This window comes from Neopsephotus bourkii, unplaced genomic scaffold (genome assembly GCF_033783945.1).
Source record: "Neopsephotus bourkii isolate Nb327-2 ecotype Australia unplaced genomic scaffold, CSIRO-AGI_Nbou_v1 NB_873, whole genome shotgun sequence".
In the NCBI taxonomy this organism is placed as follows: domain Eukaryota; kingdom Metazoa; phylum Chordata; class Aves; order Psittaciformes; family Psittacidae; genus Neopsephotus; species Neopsephotus bourkii.
In genome coordinates, this window is record NW_026901367.1 from 2,101,753 (window position 1) to 2,127,226 (window position 25,474).

The 25,474-nt window shown below is 47.8% G+C and overlaps 1 protein-coding gene across 3 annotated transcripts in view; it reads right to left on the reverse strand.

Moving 5' to 3' along the window:
* Positions 1–25,474, reverse strand: part of SPTBN1 (spectrin beta, non-erythrocytic 1) — a 138,619-nt gene that overhangs the window by 32,910 nt on the left and 80,235 nt on the right. For all 3 annotated transcript variants that reach the window (XM_061356850.1, XM_061356852.1, XM_061356853.1), the window contains 15 exons: positions 21,628–21,779; positions 16,931–17,104; positions 15,551–15,642; positions 14,630–14,710; positions 13,779–13,894; positions 12,728–12,840; positions 11,932–12,119; positions 10,832–10,949; positions 9,390–9,548; positions 8,494–8,796; positions 7,555–7,708; positions 6,131–7,001; positions 5,871–6,008; positions 4,537–5,293; positions 4,095–4,297 (listed from right to left, as the gene is read on the reverse strand). In XM_061356850.1, the coding sequence (XP_061212834.1) occupies positions 4,095–4,297; positions 4,537–5,293; positions 5,871–6,008; positions 6,131–7,001; positions 7,555–7,708; positions 8,494–8,796; positions 9,390–9,548; positions 10,832–10,949; positions 11,932–12,119; positions 12,728–12,840; positions 13,779–13,894; positions 14,630–14,710; positions 15,551–15,642; positions 16,931–17,104; positions 21,628–21,779 (3,619 nt within the window). The remainder of the gene's footprint in view (positions 1–4,094; positions 4,298–4,536; positions 5,294–5,870; positions 6,009–6,130; positions 7,002–7,554; positions 7,709–8,493; positions 8,797–9,389; positions 9,549–10,831; positions 10,950–11,931; positions 12,120–12,727; positions 12,841–13,778; positions 13,895–14,629; positions 14,711–15,550; positions 15,643–16,930; positions 17,105–21,627; positions 21,780–25,474) is intronic.

Here is a 25,474-nt window from a genome sequence, read left to right on the forward strand (position 1 = left end):
GATTTTATCACGATGAGTTCATAGATTTAAGGCCAGATTACATTATAGACTCATGTATTCCAGAGGGAACAAGAGCTCTGCAGTTCAAAGGAGAATTTTCCTGACTCTTGTTTGAATAGAGCTCAAAGTAGAGAAGTTCTGTTTAAAATCAGCTCCCAGAGAGTGCTGGAGATACTAAACCCAAGAAGTCTGAGGGAAACCAAGCAGGGCATCAAACAGCTGATGACACTGCTTTTCTTTAAGTCCTCGGCATGACAAATACAATCTTTGCTCTCAGAGCTGTTTAACTGTAAAAGGTTGGTTGGTTGGTTGGTTGGTTGGTTGGTTGGGTTGGTTGGTTGGTTGGTTGGTTGTCCAAGACAACCTGGAGTGAGACTGGCAGATGAGGAAGAACAGGGCTGAACTGTAACAAGGATTGAAGTGGATGCTCGAAGATGTGGTTGTAGCATGTTGAGGATGGACACTGCTGGAACAGGCAGGAATCCCTGTATTTTCATCATAGAATTGATGGGAATAAAGGGCCTCAAGAAGTCACTTAGTCTGCTCTGGCTGTAACCAAACATGACTAATTCCCTGTTCATGTTTCCCTAAACCCTTTAAAAGCTCCAAGGCCAGGTTGGACACAGGGGCTTGGAGCAAGCTGCTCCAGTGGAAGGGGTCCCTGCCCGTGGCAGGGGTTGGAAGCAGAGGAGCTTTAAGGTCCCTTCCAACCCAAACCAATCTGGGATTCTATGACAGGGATTTTACTGTGCATAACTCCCCCTACCAGCAGAAAGCTTCCCCTGCCCTTTACTACCAGCAGTGTGTCAGAAGGACTTTAGGTAGAATAAGCTTTACCCGATGTTCCCATGCTGTCCCCTGGAGGCCCCCGGTGTTAACCAGGCTGAAAGCTGACAGCATCACTTGTGGTTTAACTGCAAGCCTGTGGGTTTCCAGGCTGGTGCAGGAGTGATGAATCTTACACCTAGTGTGACTGTAACTGCCTGCTGAGAACACTGAGGTACAGGCAAGGCAGCTTCACCCTCCTTAGCTGCTCCAGCAAACAAGAGGCACTCTGGCTCTCTGAATGGGCAAGAACAAAACTGGCCTCTGTCCCGTGCTGAGCAGGAAGCTGCACAGATGCACAAGTTGGTGAAGGCCCAGGTCACAATCTGGGTCAGATCTACCACTGCCCTTAAACCACATCTCACCTGCAGAATCAGAGAGGCTGGATGTAGGCCTGCAGGGTAGGGCAGCCCCCTTACACTGCTCCAAGAGAAAACGGAGGAGGGAAAGCTTCCCTTCTGGCTGGCAGAAACTACAGCACAAGTCACCAAAGCAGGGACAGCAGCACCAGGCAGAGCAGCTCCTTTCCTAGCTGGAAAAGCTAGTAGTGATAGCTTAATTCAACCCCCTCCTCTTCCTTCCTCCCCTTCTCCATGTCCTTATTCCCATTCATTCCTCCCTGTGAACTGCACTAAAAGATTGTGCTCCTATTCCACTCTGCTTCCGCACTCTCCGTCCTCAGCCTGATGCACCCTCGCAGGGAAGAGCTTCTGCCTAGGGTCTAACCTAAACCTGCTCTAGTTTCAGTTTTAACCCATTACCCCTTGTCCTGTCACTACAGTCCCTAATGAAGAGTCCCTCCCCAGCACCCCTATAGGCCCCCTTCAGATACTGGAAGCTGCTCTGAGGTCTCCACGCAGCTTCTCTTCTCCAGGCTGAACAGCCCCAACTTTCTCAGCCTGTCTCCATACAGGATATATATATGTGTGTGTATATGTATATATATATGTATATGTATATGGTTTGCTCTGGAGTAATCACTTGACAAGTTTAAGACAGTCCTTGAGCATTTGTCCATTGACAACTAACCAGTTTTGCAGAGATAGGCAATTCCCAGATGGAGAAATTCTGTGGGTGAGATTCAGTGAAAGAAGGGTTTGAGGTGTCTCTGATGTGGGCTTTAAAGGAGACTTTCAGCTCATGTTTCTGTATCTAATATGGTTTAAAGAACCCCAGCTTCCCCCAGTTTCTCCCCTAACATTTTCCTTCTCTTCCATGTTGCATGAACTGCAGGATCAGCTCAAGCCTGCCCTGCCTTGGCTTTCTGCAGCTTTGTTACTTAGGTGTAAGAGTGAATGGTTGGACTTGATGATGTTAAAGGTCTTTTCCAACCTAGTTGATGCTGTGATTCTAAGTCTGTTTAGATGGTGACCATTTCAGGGCAGGGTCTCCCTGCTCTACCAATGGACAGTGGGGTCTTCTCTGGAATAGCTGGGAAGCATGTGAAAACCAGGATTAACAATGCTTAGCACTACAAAGAGCCCCGTATGGGAAGCATGGAGCCACTGCACATACTTGTACTTGTTTGTTTTGGTCCTTTGTTAAGCATCCAGGTGGAGCTTGGTTGGGAGAGCAGTTTTGTGTAAACCCACAGAGGCTTCCTCTGCTACCACTCCCACTGCACCCAGCCCTAAGGCTTTGTTCTGCAGCCTTATCAGCCCCACAGCCTGGGAGAGCAATCACAGGGATTTCCTGAAGAGCAGCACACCGGATGGCTCCTGCAGAGCTCTGCATAAATAGCTCTGGAATTGAGGAAATACACTGGAAAAAAGCAGTAGGCTTTAATAAACTCCAGCCTCGAGGACTTGCCTCCATTCAGAGGAGGAACTCCAGCACGTGGCCCACAGGCAGCACAGCCCAGGTGGCCAGCTGGGATGCACAGGACAATGGGGACATTGAGGAGTAGCTGCACTGGGGGAAACCAGAGCATCACAGCCCTGCAGCAGGGTGGAGGCTGAAGCTGCCTCCAGGAAGGGCTGCAAGAAGCAGCTGATCGTTTGCTACTGCATCCTTGGATGCTGTCTTCTGATATTCCAGAAGTAGCAGAAAGAAGACACATGATCAGAAGGCCAGGATCAAGTCCTGCTGCTTTCATGAGTGGGTGGGAAAACTTACAGCAGCAGGCATTGAAAGTCAGGGGGTAAATAAGGAAAATTGATTTCCCAGCTTTCACCTTGACTGTTCCCACATAACCCCTTCCTGGCCTTCAGATTGTCTTTGGGATCTAAAAGGAGTCAAGCTGGTTAAAGAGAGAATGAAAACCTAGGGTATGCTTTGGGTCAGCTTGTCAGTGGGCTCAAAGGCCTTCAGCAAGCTCTGGGAACGGGAACATCCACCTCTCCTGAAGCCATGAGGCACGGCTGAGGTGGGTGCATAGACAGAGAGGCACCAAAACAGGAAAGGCACATCATCTTCTGACCTGCTTCAGTTCAGCTTCTTCTTGGAGATAAAGGCATCTGGATAACCCTGAGCTTAGCCGCTGTGGGAGGATGCACGCCTGAGAGAAGGGTCCTCAGTAACATCTGACATGAAAGTTTGTATGAGCTTACTGCTGTGTTCTGATACTCACGGTTGAAAAGCACATTGAAAGACTCCACTGTTATTCAACCCCAAAGCCGAAAGAGCCATGAATCACAGCCATCAAACCCGAACATTTGGTTTTCAAAGAAAAGGAACACTTAATGCTCTATTACATCCATGCCACAGCTACAGAGACAAAGCAAAAGACTTGTTCTGGGATGAAAGATGCATTTGTACCAGGGCTTTCTAATCTGATCTCAGTAGGGCCAGACAAGCTGGAAGGATCAAAGCCAGGCGGGTGGGGTGGATCCAATGCCAATTCCACTCTTGAAGAGCCACATTCCTTCCTCAGAGGACAGGCAGGAATACAGTGTTCTAATTAAACCAGCCAGGAGGTAGCAGAGGAAAACTAAAGACTTGTGGAACCAGATACAGCAAACTGCTGCAGCTCCCACCATAACATAATGTCTGTGAATACCCCAAGAGCAATGCTCCTATAGCCAAATTCTGGGTAGTGAGCTCATTACCACGGAAGTCTCTGGAAAATGGGAGAGGTAAGAGTTCACCGAGATTAGCCTGGCACATTTTTGAACCATTACAATCCCTATTTTTCCACAGGACAAAGAAAAGAGCCTGCAACAGGCATTTTCCAACATGTTGCTTTGCCTTTGGAGTCTGGTAAAAGGTCAGCTCTCAGGGAGCAGCATTAAAGCCTGAGCAGCCACATCCTACCAGCATTCCCACCTTACCTGTCATCAATAGAGTCCACCTTCTCCTGGATTTTATCCGAGTTGATGTTCCCATCACTAACCAGCCTCCTGCCAGTCTCTACAACTGCATTGATCTTTTCTTCATTGGCATCCATCGTGGTCATGAAATCCTCCTGTTTCTTAATAGCAGCTTCTGCTCCTTCCAAGGTAGTGGGCATTTCTGTGTGTGCCAAAACATACTCCTGTGGTTAAAGCACAAAGCAGAGAGAGAATAGGATTACACTCGGGCTGTGCTGTCTGCTCCCACAACAGATTCACCACATGTGAAAAGAAACATCTCCTAAGAAGTAAAAAAGCAAAGACGAGCCTAAAAAAGGGAATTTATCTGTTAGCAGCTTTCCTGCCAAGTGATGGTTTGTTTTTTACTTGCAGTATATGGTGCTAACATGGCAAATGTAATAGGTGTATCTGGACCACTTGCCTGGTTATTAAGAAATGCTTCTGCCTGCTTGGTGTCTCTGAGAAACAGCTGGTAGGCATGAGACTGGGACAGGAGATTCTGCCTGTTCTCCCACATCTTGTGGAGCTCATTCCAGCCAGTGTCCAAAGCCTGCAGGCGCTGGCGCAGGAACATGTACTGAGCATCCGTCTGCCCCTGGGTCACCATCTCCCCCATGTCCCTCATTTTCTGGTAATCCTCCTCGTAGTTGTTGATTTCATTCTTAATATTCTCATGCTGAGTGAGCAGCTTCTCCGCCTCCGTCAGTGTGTTTGGCATGTCTTCGGATGCGATCGCGGTCTGTGTTCTGGACAGCCAGGACTGGAAGTCATCCAAATCCCTCAGGAACTGCTGCAGTTTGCTTGCTTCTCCAAGGGACTCTTCCCGGTTCTTGAGGGTGGTCTTCATTTCTTCCCATACATCATTGATTTCTGCAAGCCGTGAGAGAATGGCCTGGGCCTGGTCGGGATGCTCTGATTCCAGCTTTTCCGCCTCTTTCTGCAGGTCACTGAGCTTGGCTTCAATGGCCACCAGGTCACGTTCCATGCCCGTCAGCTTCCTCTGCAGGGCCATCACCCCAGCTAGGTCGTTACCCAGATCCTGTGTGGATTCGATCACTTTGGTCTTCTCCCTGATCCAGGATTTGGTTTCATTACATTCAAGGTGGTAGTTCTGGATACTCAGAGCAGAGAGCAGAGCATCCTTCTTCCTGTCTACCAGCTCTCTGAACTGGCTCCATCTGCAATTGTGAGGAGAGAAAAGGAGAGACATTGAGGTTTGTGTATAATAAACACATTGATGCTGCTGAGCAGGCAGCTCCTCACATTAGCCATGAAATAACCTTATTCATGGCTTTTCAGTCCCTCCCATATCATCAACAGCAAAACAACCATTAACCGAACCACGGAGTATAATAGAATACGACAAGCACCAGCAACACTGAGTCCTTAAAAGTATAATTCTTCCTCAAGTGAAAAATTGCTCCCTTTCACCCTAAATGGTGCATCTCATTTTCACCCTAAATGTGCTCTCTTGGTTTATTTTGAAGCCAAGAAAATGAGTTTACGTGAAATTACACTGGTTTCTTATCACAATAACCATTAAATTACCCAGCTCTCAAATCACTCAGGACCTGACTGAAGTCAATAGCAAAAGTCCACCTATTAATCAGATATTTGAAAGACACAGCTCTCTCTCCTTCTGAAGCTTTGAACACTTACCTTGAATATACTTCAGGTAACAGTATCAGAGTACCTTTAAAAACACATATAAGAAGCAGAAATCATAGAATCATAGAGCACGAGGCCTTCACTCACCTCGTGTTGAGCTTGTCTTGCTGTGCTTTGATCTCCTTCTCGCTCGGGTGGCCGCTGTGCATTAGCTGTCTGGCAATCTGGTTCACCACTGCCACACGGGATGCCTGGTTGTTCATCTCTGGTTCTAAGCTTTCAAATCTGAGAGGGGAGGAAAAAGAACCAAACGATGACTGATCACACAGAGAACCTGAGCCACAGGCAGCTGGTGTGAAGAGCTTCCACCCAGTATCCCCCAAACTTCCTGCTAAAGGCATTCTCACCTGTGCTGGATCACTTCCAGGTCCTCCAGCTTCTCGGGAATCTGCATGTTGTTCAGCCACTTCTCCTTTTCATCAATCCAGAGCTCACAAGCATCTGCCTCGCTGAACATCTTATAAAGAGCCAGGGTGTCCTGCAGGGCCTGTTTCCGCAGCCGAGTCAGCTCAGCAACTTCCTTGTACCTTTCCTCTATTCCAGACAATCTGCCTTGGACATCTGGAGAGTTGGCGTGTTCCTGTGGCAGAGCCTTCGCCTGCTCGTGAAGAGAGTCAATGGTTGGCCGGTAGCTTGCAATCTCTTCAGCCACGTCTTTGTGTTTCTTGACCAAGGACTGGGTGGAATATTCATCGTGGCCAACATCATTGCTGGAGACAATCTTGAGGATGTCCAACATCCACGCATCAATATCATCAGCGTCAGCCTGGAACTGGTGCAGGAGAGAGGCTTCCTCCAGACGCTTCTTCCTAATGGCAGATAACTGTTCCAAGTTAGCCCACTGCTCCCGGATATCCTTAATTCTTTCTCTGATCTTCTCAGACCCAAAATGCTCCTCCGCGATCATGTCTTCACCTTCTTTGATCGCCTGCTGGAAGTGGCCACTACGGCCACTCATTTCGTCTTCGAACGCCTTATGCTTACTCAAGAGACGGACAACACTGGTGAGGTCCTTCCCATAGTCATCAGATGACAGGATCTGTTCCTTCTCCCTGATCCAACCTTCTTCTTCAGCCATTTCCCAGAAGAACTTCCAGAGGCGCCGGGACTCCTCCAAGCGTGCCCTGCGCTCGGCTGCGAGCTGGCACAGCTCTTGGTAACAGAACTCCATGTGAGCAACACGGTCCCGGATCACCTGCGGGTCACACGGCTTGTAACCTGCTCGGATGGGGAACATACGTTACAACTTGGACTATGTGAGCTCCACCATATAAAACCACACACCAGAAAATACTGTTCTTTGCATGAAGACAATAAAAAAACCCCAAAGGAAAGACATTCAGGACTGCTTGCAGTGAAACGAAATTCACTGCTCCAGGTTTACACACATCTGCACAAAATGACCATTTATCCTAGCTAATGGCACTGATTTACTGAAACTGCTTGTGTTTAGCATAACCTGGGACAATCTCAGGCTAGGTTGAATAACCCGTATGGTTTATATTAGAAACACAGAAGGGAGAATTAATGGTGACTACTACAAAGTTACAGCAGCTGCTGGTTCGGAGCGTGACATCCCGTGCACCACGCAATGCAACAATAAATTCTTGAGCAAGCACCTGGGCAAATTAATCATTGACACAATAAAGAAGGAACAAAGGAAGCTGGAATGTCCTCTGATTGAACCTAACATGCCTTGCAGAACTAATGAGGCTTATAGATAACCTCATATGTAATTAAGACAAAGGAGGATGCATTGGCTGCTGGTTACCTTCTCCATCCGTGGCAAACTTCTGAGCGGATGCGTTGACCCCTCTCACTCTCTCAGCCTGAATTGCAATGTCAGCTTCCACCAGAGCATGCTTCTGCAGCAGGTCTTCAACTCCTAACAAGTGCTTGCCATAGTCTTGAGACAGCAGAAGCACCTGATGGAAACAGAACAGACAAGTAAAATGGGCTGAAGGCCAGAAGCTGATTCTTAATGACTCCACACACTACCCTGTTCTCTGTTGTGACATTAAGTGCAGAGAAACACCAGGCCCATAAGGAGAGCTACTGCAGATGTGCAGAGATATGGGTGATTGATAGGAATTTGAGCCAATGTTTTAAGATCATTGGCACCTATGAAGAACTTGATTGCTCTTCAATGCAGTTTTCAGTCTAGGATGACATGGAGCTAAGTTAGCTCAGCAGGACCATCGAAAAGCACTCAGTCCAGGTGCTGTGAGCTGCACACATCTTTCTTTCCTCCAACAGCTTCCAAGTTCTTCTGGCTGATGGACAGGAACAAAGTCATGCTCCTTTCCCTTCCCACATCCCAGGAGAACAGACAGGAAGAAATGCATGCTTTTTAAAGCACAGAGGTGAGGAGGTGACTTGTTCCCCATGTAAATTGTGATGGGGAGAGATGATTTCATTCCCTTTCAACCAAAATGGTCCTCCTTACCCAAGCGCTGTGACCAAAGCCTCTGACCCTTATGGGACAGGCTTGAGGCTAAAAAGTAGCTCTTTATAGGAATGAACTTGCTCTTTTTCCTTACTTGTTTTTAATCTTTACTTTAGAAAATCCTCAGAAGGTATAAGGAGTTTGTTCTCTGCTCCTGACTGTGGATCTTCTGCACTTGTCTATTGCACCAGAGGAGCAAAAAGAATCTCACTGATTTACCATCTACACCTTTGCAGAGCATTTGGTCCACGGTTTGACACCCACCTTCATCTCATCCATCCAGTCCATAATGTACAGCATTTCCTGGAATATCTTTTGCAGACCAAGGTTCATCTCCAGGCGCTGTCTCCGTGCCCGGAGCAGCTCCAGGAGGTACTCCCAGAGGCGGATAACGTTGTCCTTCCTCGCAGTAATGCGTTTAATATCATGGTAGTTTTCAGTCTCAAGCTCCTTTGCAACTGCAACCACGGCCTGGACCCGTTCTTCGTATGCTGCAATATCAGTTTCAATGGCCTCGTGCTTCTTTGTTGCAGCTTCTACTGCTGGGAGGTCAAAGCCAAAATTATCCTGTAAAGACAGAGACACTTCTTCAGTGATGGCTGTTGAGGGGATAATCCCTACTGCTAAACTAACTCAATTCCTGGTGGGGCAGAATACACTCAACAGCAAATCTGGGGCCTCAAAATGCTCTGAAAAGCCTTCTTTAATAAAACAAGAGAGATCTCTGACAACCAGACAACCGCTGTTACAATCAGAGATATCACTGACTACCTCTGAGGGAAGACTCATGGTGGCCATCAGGATTAGGATGGGCCTTTGGGGTTTTTTTAAGTCACCTCTAATATTAAAAGATAAAGCTGAATCCTGGGCTAATTCCACTGAATTGACCACAATATTCAGATAAAGAAAACCTTGACTGTGGGTAGGTATTTCCACACCAGCATCCCTTGAGTACAGCCTGACAGATTCAAGGGACGTATATCCAAATGCATTAAAGCAAGGTGAATACACATCTGCACACACATGCTGTGAGTATACATATACACAGCTTGAGTAAAACATGAGGCATAGGGGGGGAAATGTCCTCTTGGCGAGCTCAGGATCCTATAATGACTCCTGGGAACCATGTGAGTCCCGCAGACCCGTGGTGAAGGCAGCACCTGAGAGACGAGACGCTGGTTTTCGCTGAGCCACGTTTCCCTCATAGCTGCCTTGCGATCAAATCTGCGCGCGAGTTGTTCCAGTTTCTCCTGTCGGATGAGCTCATTTCGCAGTGCCAGTTCTCTTTCATGTTCAGCTTTTTCCAGTCGTTCCCAGGCCTGAAGACACGGAGGGAAAAACACGCACCTTCTGCACACACGTTCTGATAGGAATATGATAAACCCCAGCCGCTTTGCATGCAAGCAGGACTGAAGGCGCTCCAGCCAAGCTTCACTACACTGCCAATAAACCTGGTATGCTCTGGCTGGGGTGTGCTAATACAAGACTATGACTGGAGATTAGTTCCCCATTCATTCCTTTTCTGAGCAAGGGGTAGAGGACTTGTTTCTCATACATTTTCTTGAGTTCAGCTGGGTTTTGCCTCCAACAAAGCTTAAATGTGTAAGAGAGGATTTATTAAAGAAACAAGATCTTCTGAGTGCTGCTCCTAAATAAGCAGATTCTGCCTCCCAGCCTTTAGGAAATGGGAGTTACAGCTTTGTGCCCTCTCACCTCTAAAATCAACACACAATTGTTGTTCCTTATTACATCCACTATGGAAAAAAAACCCACAACTGCAGAATTTGGTTACTTCTGGTGCATACAAGTCCTTTTCCACCCAAAGCCACAAGCTATTCACATGTGTGACGTGAGTATTATAGAAGTCTTAGAAGCCTGTTGAAAGCCAGCTAGTGACCCTTCAGATCTTCTTACAAGCAACAAATATAGCCATAATTAAACACAAACTACCCCAGATTCTCCTAAATCCTAACAGATGTGGAACTGCCTAAACCCAAGTATTCCTAATAGCCAGGAGCATGGAGGAGCAAGGCAGGACTGCAAGATCTTGGCTAGAGTGACTCAGCATCTTTCCAGTGCAGAAGATCTGAGGATACCCAGGTTTAGATTAGGGAGTCCAAGCTATAGGAGAAGGTCAACAGCCCCTTATGGTCCCCATATTGAGACTGGAGAGAGCAAATGTGTTTCTTTTCAGTATGCTGAGAGACTGAAAGGAAACAACACAATCCTGAGTTGCACAGGAGGAGCTGGCTCCTCAGAGCAGCTTCCAGTATCTGAAGGGGGGCTATAGGGATGCTGGGGAGGGATTCTTCCTTAGGGACTGTAGTGACAGGACAAGGGGTAATGGGTTCAAACTGAAACAGGGGAAGTTTAGATTGGATATAAGGAGGAAGTTCTTTACTGTTAGGGTGGTGAGGCACTGGAATGGGTTGCCCAGGGAAGTTGTGAGTGCTCCATCCCTGGCAGTGTTCAAGGCCAGGTTGGACAGAGCCTTGGGTGATATGGTTTAGTGTGAGGTGTCCCTGCCCATGGCAGGGGGGTTGGAACTGGATGATCTTAAGGTCCTTTCCAACCCTAACTATTCTAGGATTCTATGATTTACCTTGTTAATGTCCGAGATGAGTTTGCCCTCCCTTGGCATGTACACTTTCTGGTTGTTGGCTCTCATTTTGCTCTGGATGGTAAAAAGCAGCACTTCCAGGTTCCCTTTTTCTGTAAATCTAAACAGAATTTGGCAGAAGAATCGAGTTACAATAGCGCTTTTCACTGCTCCTCAGGTATAGCAAAGCACTTCTCTGAATGACTGGTGTTATGAATGGAGCACTCAGATAAAGACCTTCATCTTGTGTGAAAGCAACTGCAAAAGCCCCCACATCCCCTGGCACCAGCTGGGTCACAGCAACAGAAAGTTCACAGAAGCCACTTGTCTGTGTTTAGATTTAAAGCCCCTTGGGGGACAGAAGACTGCATTTTATTTCTCTTCTATTACATGTGCTGTCCCAGTTGACTCTATCAACACATGGAATGGAAGTTTTATTTAAAGCCCACTGCAGTCAATAAACTCTTCCCACTGTTTTCCCTTGGTTTTATGCCTGGGAAATAAACAAACCCCATAGGCACTAGGGAATAGTCTGCAGTTTTAGATGTCTGGATACTCTGTAATGCTTTGGATTGTGATTATTATCCATTAGAACTCCTATTAGACAAAAATAACAAACAGATCTGACATCAGAATGCTAAAAAGAAGCTTTCCAGAAATGAGTTGCCCAGCTTTGGCTGTATCAGTTTTAGTAAGTGTAGGGATGTTTTACAAAGCAGACACACTTCCTCTTGATGTTGGATAAGCAGTAAGCTCTTTTAATAGCAGTGTATTGGAATTATACACTGCTAGCAAGCACGAGTGGTGATGCTGCTACACTAACATGCTACTACCACTCATACTGTAAGGCAGGCTTATAGTAGTGTGAGCTCCAGGACCCTGAGATCCTGCAGGCTGTGGTTATCTGCACACTGAACAGCACAAAGCAGAGGCCCCAAGTAACAACGCTGAGTGCCAATCAGAAATGTGCTAGCTGGGTTTCTTCACACAAATAAACCCTAAAGCCAAGATTAAAGTTACTTGGATGTGTTGGTGCTTTACAAAATCAATGGCTGAGTGAACAAAAGCATGCCACTGGTGTTGTAAGGCAAGATGGGAATTACTTGGGTGGTTTCTCCACGGTGCGGTAGGTGTTGAACGCCTGGAGCTGCTGCTGCACACCAACCAGGGAGTTGGCAAACTTGCGATTGTTGAGGATGATGATGGTTTGCTCAATCCACTCAAGGAGGTCCGAAGCCAAAGATTCGTATTTCTCAATCATCTTCTCTGTCTCAATGGCGTTGTCAAGCACCTGCAATGAGCAGCACAACGTGAGTAACAGGGGCAGCGCTCCTCTGCCATTTAGAGCCAAGCTACAGAAAAGGTTCTGCTGGGAGACTTGATTTATGAATCAGACCGCTCACTCCTGAGCGCCACAGGGGCTGGGATCCCTGAGGAATGAGGGGTTTGGGTGTTCCAGCACTGAATTCCCATGAACCCCAGCAATAGAGGCTTACAAAAGGATTCATGTTCAGTCTGCTGGCTGCAAAGACAAGAGCAGCCTCGCCAAAGGGCAGAGAATGACTGCAGTTTGTAAATGAGGGACTTCTCTGGGCTCCAGAAGAGCCAAGAGGACCCAGAGGGTGAGGAGCAGTTAATGAGAAAGGAAAAGCAGCAATGATGCAAAATGAACAAGCAAAAAGAAAACTCCAGCCAAATGGTTTCTAATGGGAGGCAGCTGGAAATTAACTACTCGCAGTCACATGGGGATGCTTAACATTCAAAACACACTCAAACTCAAAGCCAAAAACTACCGCAGAGTGGACTTTAAAAAAACCTAACACCCAAAAGAGGGGAAAATACATAAAATCAGTAATATTTCAACTGTTTCCTCATAATTTTCAATTGGAACTTGCAAACCTTTCCGATACGTTTTCCTTCGACAGCTAAAGCCTTCATCTTGGAGAAGTAGTGGTAATATGTCACCACGTAGGTGATGATTGACTTTTCATCAGGATGGTCAACACTGATATCTGCAAAGCAAACAAGCGTTGTCTTAGCAGACTGAGGGTGCAGGGGTTAAAACAACACAGCAAATTCCGCACCAAGGGCGAGCCAAGAGAGATGGGTTCAGGGGCAGTTCAGCTCCCAAGAGTTCTGTCCTGACTGGAAATAAGCTTGGCAGCGTGGGTCTGGATCACTTGGTGATGCATAGCATTGTCCTCTGTCGTTAGGAAGTGCTGCTTTATCCCTCTTAGTGTGGACTGTGGTTACAGCACGTGGCTGCGGGCTGTGGGCCTTTGAGTCAGGCTCCAGGCTTTGCCACAGCTTGTGCATGGCCACAAACCTCCCTAGCGTCAGTGTGCATTGACAGAACAGAGTTAACTGGGGACTTCGGTGCTGTGTCAGCATTCAGAGAGAGGAATTCAAACCAAAGAGTTTGTCTGTGCGGGCAAATCTGGGAGAAACAGGTGGAAAACAAAGTCTTTGCTTTCCTGCAGCAATTCAGAGGCACCGGGAAATAAGCAAGAAGCAACTTGCCCAAACACAGGATGAGAAAGTTTCCTGCCCTAGCACTGGAGCAGCCTTCCAATACACACAGGCTAGAGCTCACTGCCAGGCTGTGAAGGGAGGTGGTGACTGTGTGCTGAATTCACATCATTCACCTCCCAGCTCTCAGGGTGGATCAGAAGGATGCCTCTAACTGGGGTGATTTTGTGTATACACGGCCAGACCAGTGATCTTGTCAGATAGGGCAAAACAAACACAGGATTAAGGGCTCTCCTGCTGCCACAGCTCAGACTTCTGCAGGAGACATCTTCCATTCTCTCCTTCCCTCCCTTGCTGTATCAGGTCAGGCTGCAGCGTCCTGCTGCTCTTTAACCTAAAAAGCTACCACAAAGCTGTGCCCTGCAACACGGAGGGGTGGAGGAAAGAGCCCTCAGAGAGCTGAAACTGCAGGAATTCTTACCCTCAGGGTCCAGGAGCTTGGTAAGACCAAGGTGTTGCTCGGCGAGGTTAAAAGCATTCTGCAGATTGTAGTGTGCATTTGATTTCTTCAGCTTGTCAAAATCAATCAGATCAGGCCTAGACAGGAGGGAAAATTCTTCAGATTTCCAAATACATGAACTAAGCTCTCCAAACCTCAGAAACGCCCTTTTGCTTGCCCAGTGGCCCTGTGCATTTCAACAGCAGTATTAAAGGGATAAGTAACACTTAGCACATGCCATGGCAGAACCTAACCCATGGAGAAAACCAGGGCAGCTTAACAGTGAAGGTGACCCTGGAGAAAAAGGGAACAGAGTTGTGGTCACCCAGTCTCTCCTCATGCCCATGTAAGTGTGCAAGCTACCCCAATAACCTCACTGAGCTTGCCAAAGAGCAGCATCCCAACCACATCAGTCTAGCACCACATTTTACCATCCCCGGGCAGGGATTTCTTTCCCCTCCAGGCTGTTGTTGTGTGTGGTTCCCTCCCAGCCCTGAACTCTGGCAACCAGACCCATCACTGGTCACCAACGGGTACAAGAACTTCTCTTCCAGCCTGGTCAGTCACAAACCAAACCAATGATGGGTGTAATTGTCCTGGAACCAAACACAACCGGTTTTGACGTGGGGTGCTGTTGCCCACACGAGCTCACAGTGACCACAAGAGCTGTAAAAGCCCTAAAGCAAGGCAAGTTGTTGTAAAACTCCCATTAATTCTTCAACTTCCTCCTCTCCATGGACTTCAAAGCCAAGCTGCAAAGTAACTGCAAACCCCCATGCACGCGGCAGCAGTGCAGGCTTTCAAACCCCAGGAAGACATTTACCCCCACGTACCTGTGCTTGTGTATTAGTGCGTTGAAAGCCATCCCATCCCTCCAGCTCGTTGTGAAGTTGTGAATGTTGACGTTGGGGTAACTGATGGGACAAAAAGCAAGGAGAGCACTGTTAGTACAGCATCCTCTGTCACTAAAAGCTGATTCCTTACATACAATAAGGAACAACACCCTTATTATAAACCCAAGGGTGCGATATCAGCATCTCATGATGGACGATCTATTGTCATGACTGTCCTCTCATCAGAGACTGACTTTAGAGCTAAGTGCACCCCATCTGCTCTCGTAACCCCCACAGAACTGCAATGCATTCCAGACAAAAGCTCTCCACGTCCTTCCAAGCAATCACTTGAAGCTATTATTCTATAACTTGCTGCCTCAGCTGTGAGGCTTCAAACCCCTGCAAGTCTGGAATAATGCTGAAGTGCCCCAAGTCATTACAGGGACATCCAAGTTTCCTGGGGAAACATACTGAAATGGAGACTTAGTAATGCAAGAAAGTTACTGTCAGAGAAGGACACTTTGGAAATATTTCCATGTACATGGAAGGAGGGAAAAGTTGATGGCAAACATCTGAAGCATCATTATTTCTTCAGAATAGGGTGGAAAAGAGTCAGCATATTACTATATATTCATGGATTATGCTCTAGTGGAAGGTGTCCCTGCCTGTGGAAGAGGTTGGAACCGAATGAGCTTTAAGATCCCTTCCAACCCACACCAGGCTGGGGTTCTATGACTCTATGGCTATCAGACCGATATGTTCATCCCACAGCATTAATACAATAAATGCAGAGTTTTCTGACTCAATCTGCTTCTCTTGGATGGCTCCATCACAGATACATATGTGCCCATTTGAAATGATTTCAATGAAACCTCAAAGTGCTCTGCGAGCTTCAGAGAGAATCCCTGAGCCCCCACTCACCCGGCTGTCTTCATCTGGCACCACAGAAGCAGAGCATCTTTAGCAGACTTCTTCTCCTTGTTGTCCTCGGTCTCAACACTGATATCTTGGATCTGAAATTAACACAGAGGTTTTAAATGTTCCTCGGTGAAAACACAGATTGCCTGTTTTGGAAAGGTGAAAGGAATCATGGCAGAATACAAGCACCAAAGGAAATCTAGGAGGACAGGCAGGGGGGAAGAAGGCGAATGCTCTTCCTCATTTAAGAGCATTCATGTTAAAAAGCTTCTGCTGCCCTTATTTTACTGGGGATTACTCTTTGTGCAGGTAATTCCACTGACAGAACAGTTTAACCTTCATGAAGCAAAGTGATTTCCAGCTGTCAAGGCAAACCTTGCCCTGTACAGCACTGTGGGTTAACCCTGAGAGGTGTCTCCTGAGGGAGAAGGGAGTGTAACAGCTACCAGTGTCAGCAGCATCACAACTTGCTATTCCACATTGTAGGCTGTTCTCCAGCTTTTAAAGAGAGGAAAAAGGGTAAAAATAGAGGGAGGAAAAGGAAACCACTTTTTACTTCATATGGACCAACAGATCTCATTTTATGGATATAGTTCACTGCTTTGTAAAAAGAATACTGTAGCTTCAGTGAAGTGCCACAGGAAGTTAGGCAGACTTCCACGTTAGGAAAACATTGAGGCACACCAACTTTAACAGACTGTTACAGTTATTAGGTATTTATTGCTATGTTATTTATTATAGATTTCATATTTATGACATGAATTTATTATCCTTTCTGCAAAAGGACTTTGCAGCCTTTGTGAACTGAGGGCAAAGGCCAATGTGTGCCTTGCTGGGAAAGAAGAAATCTCAGCAGCCTGTAGCTGGGACACTAAAGCAACTCCTGTGGGCACCCCTCATCCACCTCAGTGCCAAGTCAGCCAGTTACTGAGGCTCACCCCTGAGGTGAAAGCAGCTGAGGGCAGCACTGCCTCCAAGGTCCACAAGAGTGTAGAGGTCTATGAGAGGCTCACATTGATGAGTAATTTCAAAGTAAACTCATATGACTCCACACAGGGAGCTCCCATTGGCTGCCACAGCAGACTGGCAGCATCATGAAGACTAACTTAATCCTAAGGATTAGATTTAGGTGATTGCTGTGGAGGGCCTGGGAGCACTCTGCCCTTCAAAAGCCCAATGAAACACATTACAACCAACCATGGAAAGCTCAAATGTGTGTTCATCTGTGTATGTGTACATACACTTCATCCCTGGCAGTGTTCAAGGCCAGGTTGGATGGGGCTTGGAACAACCTGCTCTGGTGAAAGGTGTCCCTGCCCATGGAACTGGATGATCTTGGGGTCCTTTGCAACCAAAACCATCCTATGACTCTATGGCATTTACCTGGAATCTCAGGATAATAGTCCAAATAAGGCCAAGCGTCAGCCTGTGATTCCCATCCACAATATCATGGGATCCCATGTTTTCTAAGTGCACTCTTTGCTCTTTCAGGAACTGGAGGGCTTTATCAACATTCTCCAGGCAATGGATGCGCATCCTTCCTTTAGTTGGTTTAGGCTAGAAGGTAAAAGGGAGATGAAAAACATGTATTAATGTAGGTGGAAGGGAAAACCCAAAAGTGCTTGATAACTCTTGAGTCCAGGCAGGTGGGTCACCATCACCACCTATCCTCTCCCAGTCAGCAATGCCACGTGCATCTGTTCTTCAAACTCAATGGACAAAACTACTCCTTGCATCTTATGATGCACTCACACAAGGATAACGGCAGCACATGTGAAACCCAGGGGGGAAATGCCAGTATCCCAGACCTGAGCCGCACACACCAGGAGCCCATTCCATTTGCCTTTCAAAGGGTTTTCCCTGCTTGCTCCCTCTCTAGTGCATTCGTTCCCTAGCAGGAAGAGAAATGATTTTGTAAGGTTCATGCCACACCTGCTATAGTTTCCCAAGATGCTTTTTTGCCTCCGGTACAAGTTCTCCCACACTTAAAGAGATTCTGCAAGATAGAGATATGAAGCATACTGATAACTGGTGGAGGCAGGCAGCAAAGGGAATTGGGAATGAATGTGCCAGAGTATCTGCAAATGAAGACACGCACTTGTCAAAAAGGCAGCTCAGATCTGGGCTGTGAAAAACTCCTCACAAAACAAATGTCATTGGGTTTTTGTCAGCTGAAGTGGGATAAATTGGGTGAAAATAGCAGCGATTTATTCCAAAGCATTTTAACTTTCTATTTCCTATTTCCTTCTTCATGGGAAAAGAAAGTAAAAACCGTAATAAAAAATCAGCCACAGCAACGTAGCACAACCTCATGAAGGTCCAGTGTAAAAAGCCATGAATATGTATTAATCTATATATGAATATATATATATATATGTTATATAGAGTCTGCTGTAAAACCACATGAAGTTAAAGGCACTTTGCTCTGCAGACAAGGACTGCAGCTGAACAGCCTGTTCAGTGCTCAGCCCTCTGCAGAGGTACACAGCCACCCGACCTAACTTCCTTGCTTCCTGCCGTGAATGCAATCAAGTGCCCATGGAAATAGCTCAGGCAAAACCCTGACTGTGTCCGAGGGGAAGAGTTCAGGCAGAGCTGTGTCATGGTCCCTGCAAACAGCAGCCCGTGGAAGGGTGCGTGGTAGAGCGAGATGCTTGCTAGAAGGATGCCCTCAGGACACACAAAGCCCAGAGGTCATTGGTCTCACTTCAGTGTTCAGGTAGCACAGTTCTCCTCCCAGGGCTGGGTAATGATGCAGGCAAAGTCAACCTGCAACTCCCAGCAAGGGCAAGAGTTCCATCCCTGGCAGTGCTCAAGGCCAGGTTGGACACAGGGGCTTGGAGCAAGCTGCTCCAGTGGAAGGGGTCCCTGCCTGTGGCAGGAGTTGGAGCTGGATGGGCTGTAAGGTCCTTTCAACCCAAACCAGGCTGGGGTTCTATGACCTGGCCAAAACAATGTGAGAGGGACCCCAAGAAGACCAAAGGTTCCATTTTTATGTCATGTCCCCCATCAGTTTAACTCACTGCCTTGCAGCAAAATGAGGAAGGAGCACCCACAGCACCCAAGGTGTGGCTGTGCCTGCCATGCTGTCCTGCACAGCCTCACAATGGGTAAACCCTCACATTTACTGGGCTAACACAGATCCGGGCATCAACCAGAGGAAAAACTGTCTTACATCAAAAATCTTCCCTTTTCCAACAGAAAACTCACTGCAGAGAATGGGCTTGGACTGTTCGACCTTGGAGCATCCAGGAATTGTTAGGAATTTACTAATCCTTTATTTAGTTATGGAAGAAACTGAGCTAAAGGCTTAATCTTCTGCTGGAAACAAGTCTGAGCCTCTTCTGTCTGGGACAAGCTGGGTAACAACTTGTGCAAACAAAATCACAACTGACTTTGCATCCTGGCTGGATCCTTTCCCACTTTGCTCAGGGAGACTACCCCATGCTGTCCGCTTCCTTCCAAATACTCTGCTGTGCAGGGAGCTTTGTGTAGCGAGGTCTGGACGAAAGGCTCGGATCAGGACTCAAGCTGAGCAAAGCCAGGGAGATGCAGATGTTGCCCCTGCTGGATGCTCTCATTCTGGGTTTCTCCAGCAGATTTGCAAAGGTTCTGGGTTTTCATCCCCAAAAAGCACACCAGCTTTTGAGAAACGCAGGGTTTGTGCAAATGAGGCCAGAGGTCAAAGAGCAGCCCTGCTGCCTGGTTACTAGCCCAGATCCCAGACTTTGCTCCACAGGAATATGGCTCCAGCTTCACTCTGAATCCCAGTTTCAAAAGAGAGAAAACAATTCCTGTTTGTTCTACTGCATCAGTAAGCACACCATATTAAAACAGTTATCCAGGCTGCTTCCTGCATTTGTTTGTTGCTTGCTAACCATTTGATGTTCCTATCTTGATTCTGTATAAGATCCTGCCTTTTGAGCTCTGCGTGGGTGCCATGGAGATGTCAGAGCCTCACCAGTACCAGCTAAACTAAATTCCAAAGGGCTGGAGAACACCAGCAAGTGGATGCTACGTGCCAATCCTCCTGGAATAGTTGTGCTGTGTGTAATAGTCTGAAGGTTTAGTGCGTTGTGTTATCTGTGGTCATGTTTGCAGAGGAAGGTGTGGTGGAATGCACTGTTCAAACAGAGACTGCTGTCCTCCATCCTGAGATAAGGAAGCTACAGAAGGAGTTTGTGGCGGCGCAGGCAGCTGCCAGCACCATACCCAAACCATGATGCAAGACCCAGCATTCTCCCCACCCCTAGGGCTGCGTAAGCCCTGTTTGCATGTTCAGGTCCTGGGGAGAAAGATGTCACTGACACACAGAGAGAGTCCTGGACTGCCTGAGCTTCACCGTGGGTTGACACTGAAAGCCCAGCCTTGGCAGGCAGATGGGAAGATTCAAACACAGGCTGAGGATTCAGACAGCAAATATGCCACTAATGGGGCACATTGGTCTTGCTTATTCATAGAACCCCAGGCTGGTTTGGGTTGGAAGGGACCTTAAAGCCCATCCAGCTCCAACCCCTGCCACGGGCAGGGACCCCTTCCACTGGAGCAGCTTGCTCCAAGCCCCTGTGTCCAACCTGGCCTTGAACACTGCCAGGGATGGGGCAGCCACAGCTTCTCTGGGCACCCTGTGCCAGCGCCTCAGCACCCTCACAGGGAAGAGCTTCTGCCTTATCTCCAACCTAAGTGTCCCCTGTTTAAGTCTGAACCCATTACCTGTCACTGTGTGAATATATAGAATATTCCCGTATGAATAACACCAGCCACCTGCAGTGAACAGCTCAAACCTGACACCTCACTGAAATAAAGGATCTGGCAGAGAGAGAAACAGGTTTTGAGCACACTGGAGTTGACAAACACTGAGGTTAGATACCTCCATCCACAGAATGCCTTCAGGAACACAGGGTACTTCTTTCTACACACGTCAGAGCTTCCTTACCCTCCCAGATGCATTCAGAAAGCTTCCTCTCTTGCCTCACTGTACACACACACGCTGTGGGCCATATGTTCAATTCATTAACCAGAGTCTTAAGCCATGGAGCTCCCATTAATAGGAAGGCTTGATGACAAGCGATTACACAGTTGCATCCTCATGTAGCCTTGGGTCTTAGCTAAAGACCCGTCTTTCTTTGAAAAGATTGCTCTAAATTAGGTAGCTGAGAGCAGAGCCATCATTTAAGGAACTGAAGGAGCAGCTGGTACCTGTTCCCTGATACTCAGTTTTTCTCTTGACACCCAGGTTTCCTGTCATGCATCAGCATCTTTCACTACAGGCATTTTCCTACTCATCACCCCCTTGTGCAGGTATCAGGGGCTCTCTCAGCATACCCAAAGATAGAATCTGAACCATTTCAATTCATTTTAGACAGTCCCCTAACCAAGCCTTACCTATCCTAGCAACATGAGTAACCCAGGAGAACTCCTCCAAAGGTCCCTTTCTTCCCTGGCAGTGCTCAAGGCCAGGTTGGACACAGGGGCTTGGAGCAAGCTGCTCCAGTGGAAGGGGTCCCTGCCCGTGGCAGGGGTTGGAACTGGATGGGCTTTAAGGTCCCTTCCAGGCTAAACCAGGCTGGGGTTCTGTGATTCCTTTGATTCCTATAGGGATGCTGGAGATGGACTCTTCATAGGGACTGTAGTGACAGGACAAGGGGTAATGGGTTAAAACTGAAACAGGGGAAGTTTAGATTGGATATAAGGAGGAAATTCTTTCCTGTGAGGGTGCTGAGGCACTGGAATGGGTTGCCCAGGGAGGTTGTGAATGCTCCATCCCTGGCAGTGTTCAAGGCCAGGTTGGACGAGGCCTTGGGTAATATGGTTTAGAGCGAGGTGTCCCTGCCCATGGCAGGGGGGTTGGAAATTGATGATCTTAAGGTCCTTTCCAACCCTAACTATTCTATGATTCTAGGATTCTACTGAAACCAATAGGGTGATACTTTAATGGTGTATGGATCCAGCTGAAGCAACAGACTTCTTTTGAACCTTCAATACTCAGTTTTGCTGTAATTCCATTGAGCCAAGGCTTTACCATAAACCCACCCAAAACCAGAACAAAACCCCTGCAAGGAACATGAATAAACACTTACAAGTCTCTCCCCCGAGAGAACCTCCAGCAGCTTGATGAGCATCCTTCCATCCCGAAGGTCGGTGTACAGATCTGTAATCCTGCATGACACACGTGCCAAGTGGGAGTTCACCCACTTCGTGAAGGTCTTCTTCTGAACTGCCTCACGTTCATCTGTAGGAAAACAACAGAGAGTCACTCAAAATGAAGCACACTTCACGTACCTATATGAAAACGTGATGCTCAGACACTGTTAATACAAAAGGTATGGCTTGTCCGAGCAGAACCATTGAAGTGATTGGAACTTCTCACTGAAATTCCACCTTTCTGCCCACTTCATGACATTTTCTAAAGTCAGTGGGAGTTCTATGGAGCACATCTGTACTGCAGCTTGCAGACAAGGCTTGCTGCTCAGGTAAGCAGCTTTCTCTAGGGCTGTTGTAGAGCTACACTGTAAAAGCCTGTTAAGACCAATCAAACTGTGCAGTGATTCATCAGGTGTTATCTTCCACCGCTGGAAGAACAGGCCAACTTCTGCTCTTGGGTACACACACAAACCCACAGCAGATCCCCTGAAGTCACCAGAAGTCACCTCGGGTTAAGACAGACCCAAAAGAGAGCAGAGAGCAAAGCTTCCCTTCTACTTTTCCCCCTTACTCCAATATTCATGTGCAGATTCAGCACTGGTAACTGTATTTACACTATGCCAACACGAACTTCTCCATAACTGCATGTTTCAAGTAGACCTGCAGTATTTAAAGCCACAGACAAATGGGTTCTTTCCACCTTCCCACAGTCTTTCACACCTGTTTATACATTAAAACACTGGCTACAAGAGCTCTACCAACGCACAGCCCCACTGAGGTCCACATCAGTTCCGAAACCTCTAAGCAGTGATCTGCCAAGCCATGATCTCTTGGGCAGAAAGTAGTAGACATCTGTGTGGTTAAATTCCTCAGCCAAGGGCTTGGAGGGAGCCTTGCTGTGTTAGCAGAGGTCATTTCACTGAGCTGGGAACTACTACAGACCAAATGTGCTAATACAAGGTGCTCACCCTTGGACTGACTCAAACGCGGGCAAGGAATGGCAAAGAAGCTGAGGCTGAAGAGGACAGAAGGTTGAGAAACAAGCAAAGGAGACAGTAAGAAATCAGCCATCAGGATTGGGGTGAGGAGGAGGAAGAGCAGGCCAGCATCCAGTGGCAGTTTGCCCAGTTGCACAAACCCCACCCTAAGATTTCAGTTCCTTCTGAACACACTCTTGCTACCCACGTGCTAAGACACGACCAAACCCAAGGCACCGAAGCTGCCCTGTTCGTAACAGCTTTTACGTACCTACAAGGTGTGAGATGCATAAATAAGGCTTGGAAAGGTACAAAAGGGAGGGTTTGTGATAAAAGAGCGATGTGCCTCCATAAGCTGGTAGCTTGCATTACTCCTGCTGGCCCTCCCTCTGCAGCAGGGGATTGCTGTGACATAGGAAGCGAGCAGGAAGTCAGCAATAACCACAAGGGAATAATACAAGCATTACAGTCATCAAGAACAGGCAGCACTGTGTGAGCAGAGCAAGCAGCTGGTTGGAAAGCCCAAAGCCTGTTGCACCAAGGCAACACCAGAACCACAACCATTGTCTTTGCACTCGAGAGCTGCAGCATCTCAGACCCATGCTGCAATTCATACCAGTGGCGCAACAGCACAGCTTGTTCCATCTTGGATCCGAGAGGAGAAAACCCAACGCATCTGACTCGTAGTAATAGCTGTCCATCCAAGGAATGATTTAAATATAGCCTACTAACCTTAAATATGTATCTTCTGAACTATTTATAGCAAGTTCCTGGGAATGCTGCCTCTGCCTGTCTAGTAATCCATGCTTTTTTAGTTAAAATATTGTCTTGAAATGAGTCACAGAAGGAAAACTTTGCAACAGTTGGTGCTTTTTAAAGAGAATTCCAACTGGAACGACCACATCTCCCTTCACCAGCTTGAACTAGACCCAAAACAGCTCAGCAAGTTGGCTTGTTTAATTGCTGTGGTCTCTATACAGAGGCTCAACATTCAGGGATCCAAAGAGAAATGTGGGTGGATGGGTCCTAAAAACACAGTTGGAAATAGAGAACCTTTTGTTCAACAGAAAAGCCACCAAATATCATCCTGAAGCCACCCATTAAAACGCATTTGGTCAGAAGTTGGGGTTAATCAACAACCCTCCCAGCCTGGGCTCACAATGAGAGCAATGGGTGGGAAAAGCACATCCATGTGGTTTTAGTGAATGAAGACGAAGGGTTAGGGCCTAATTCTGAACAGACTGAAGAGGTGATGAGGGAAGCACAGAGAGGTGCCAAGCCAGGGTGTGAAACCTTTGGTGTCATTGTGGTAACCAGCACCAGCTCAGGATCTGCTGTGGTTGAAAGCAAGTCAAAGGATGTCAACAGCGATCATCACAGGCAGCCCTTTCAGGAGGGGGGAGATGGGTCCCTCTGGCAGCCCAGGGGTCACCTACCCAAAAAGGCTGCCCTAGAGAGGCCCTAAAAGAACATGTAACAGCATGCTCTTAAAGCAGTTGGATGCAGGGAATAAACCCTGACAGAGTTCCAGCGACATCTCCTCTTCTGTGCTGCCTCAGCATCCTTACGCACCCTGAATTACCAGGGAGGGAGCAGACAGGACCATCTCCCATCGGGCTGGAGGCTCTCAGTGCTCCAGTGCCTGATGCTCGGTGCTGTCACACGTGTTTTCTGCAGCCTGGTTCAAGTGCAGGTGCTGCCTCTCCCTCCTGCCTTCCCCTTTCCCCTCCTCTGCTCGCTGTGGCCCTCGATTTCCTGTTTACAGGCAGAGGCTGAAGGGCTCGGGGTGGTTTTTCTGGCTCTGCTCTCATCTTTGCTCCTCTCACCTGATCCCCACCCATCCTCTGCAGCACCCGCCTCACCCTGCTCACACACCACAGAAACACAGCAGGAGAACCTCTGAGCACAGCTGCCGTGCTTTCACGCACCCAGGAAGGCCCCTGGATCATGCACTTGGTAGGGCAAAAAGCAGCTCTAATTCCCCACTGACACTGCTGGGGACAGGCACAAAAGAAGGGAGAATCCCAGCCTGGTTTGGGTTGGAAAGGACCTTAAAACTCCTCCAGCTCCAACCCCTTGCCGTGGGCAGGGACCCCTTCCACTGGAGCAGCTTGCTCCAAGCCCCTGTGTCCAACCTGGCCTTGAGCACTGCCAGGGATGGGGCAGCCACAGCTTCTCTGGGCACCCTGTGCCAGCGCCTCAGCACCCTCACAGGGAAGAGCTTCTGCCTAAGAGCTCAGCTCAGTCTCCCCTCGGGCAGGTTCAAGCCATTCCCCTTGGCCTGTCCCTACAGGCCCTTGTCCCAAGCCCCTCTCCAGGTTTCCTGCAGCCCCTTTAGGCACTGGAGCTGCTCTCAGGTCTCCCCTTCAGGAGCCTTCTCTTCTCCAGGCTGCCCCAGCCCAGCTCTCTCAGCCTGGCTCCAGAGCAGAGCTGCTCCAGCCCTCGCAGCATCTCCATGGCCTCCTCTGGCCTCGCTCCAGCAGCTCCATGACCCAGAGCTGGATGCAGTGATCCAGGGGGTCTCACATAAGGCACAGCCTTTCCTATCCCCACCTTGCTTCACTCCTGTGTTGCTCCCACAACGTGGGAATGCAAACCAAGCCCATTTGGAAAGCGGTGTGACTGGGGCTGCTCATGTTAAAACCTCTCCTGAGCATTTCTACACAGTGTTTCACAACCACTGCAGGTTTTTGCAACGCTTTTATCAGCCCTTTCAAACTGATAAACTCTATTTTTCAGGCTCTGGGGTTTCAGTTTAAAACAAGCATAGGACTAAAACCAATGAACTTTTGCTCTCTTGAGACCT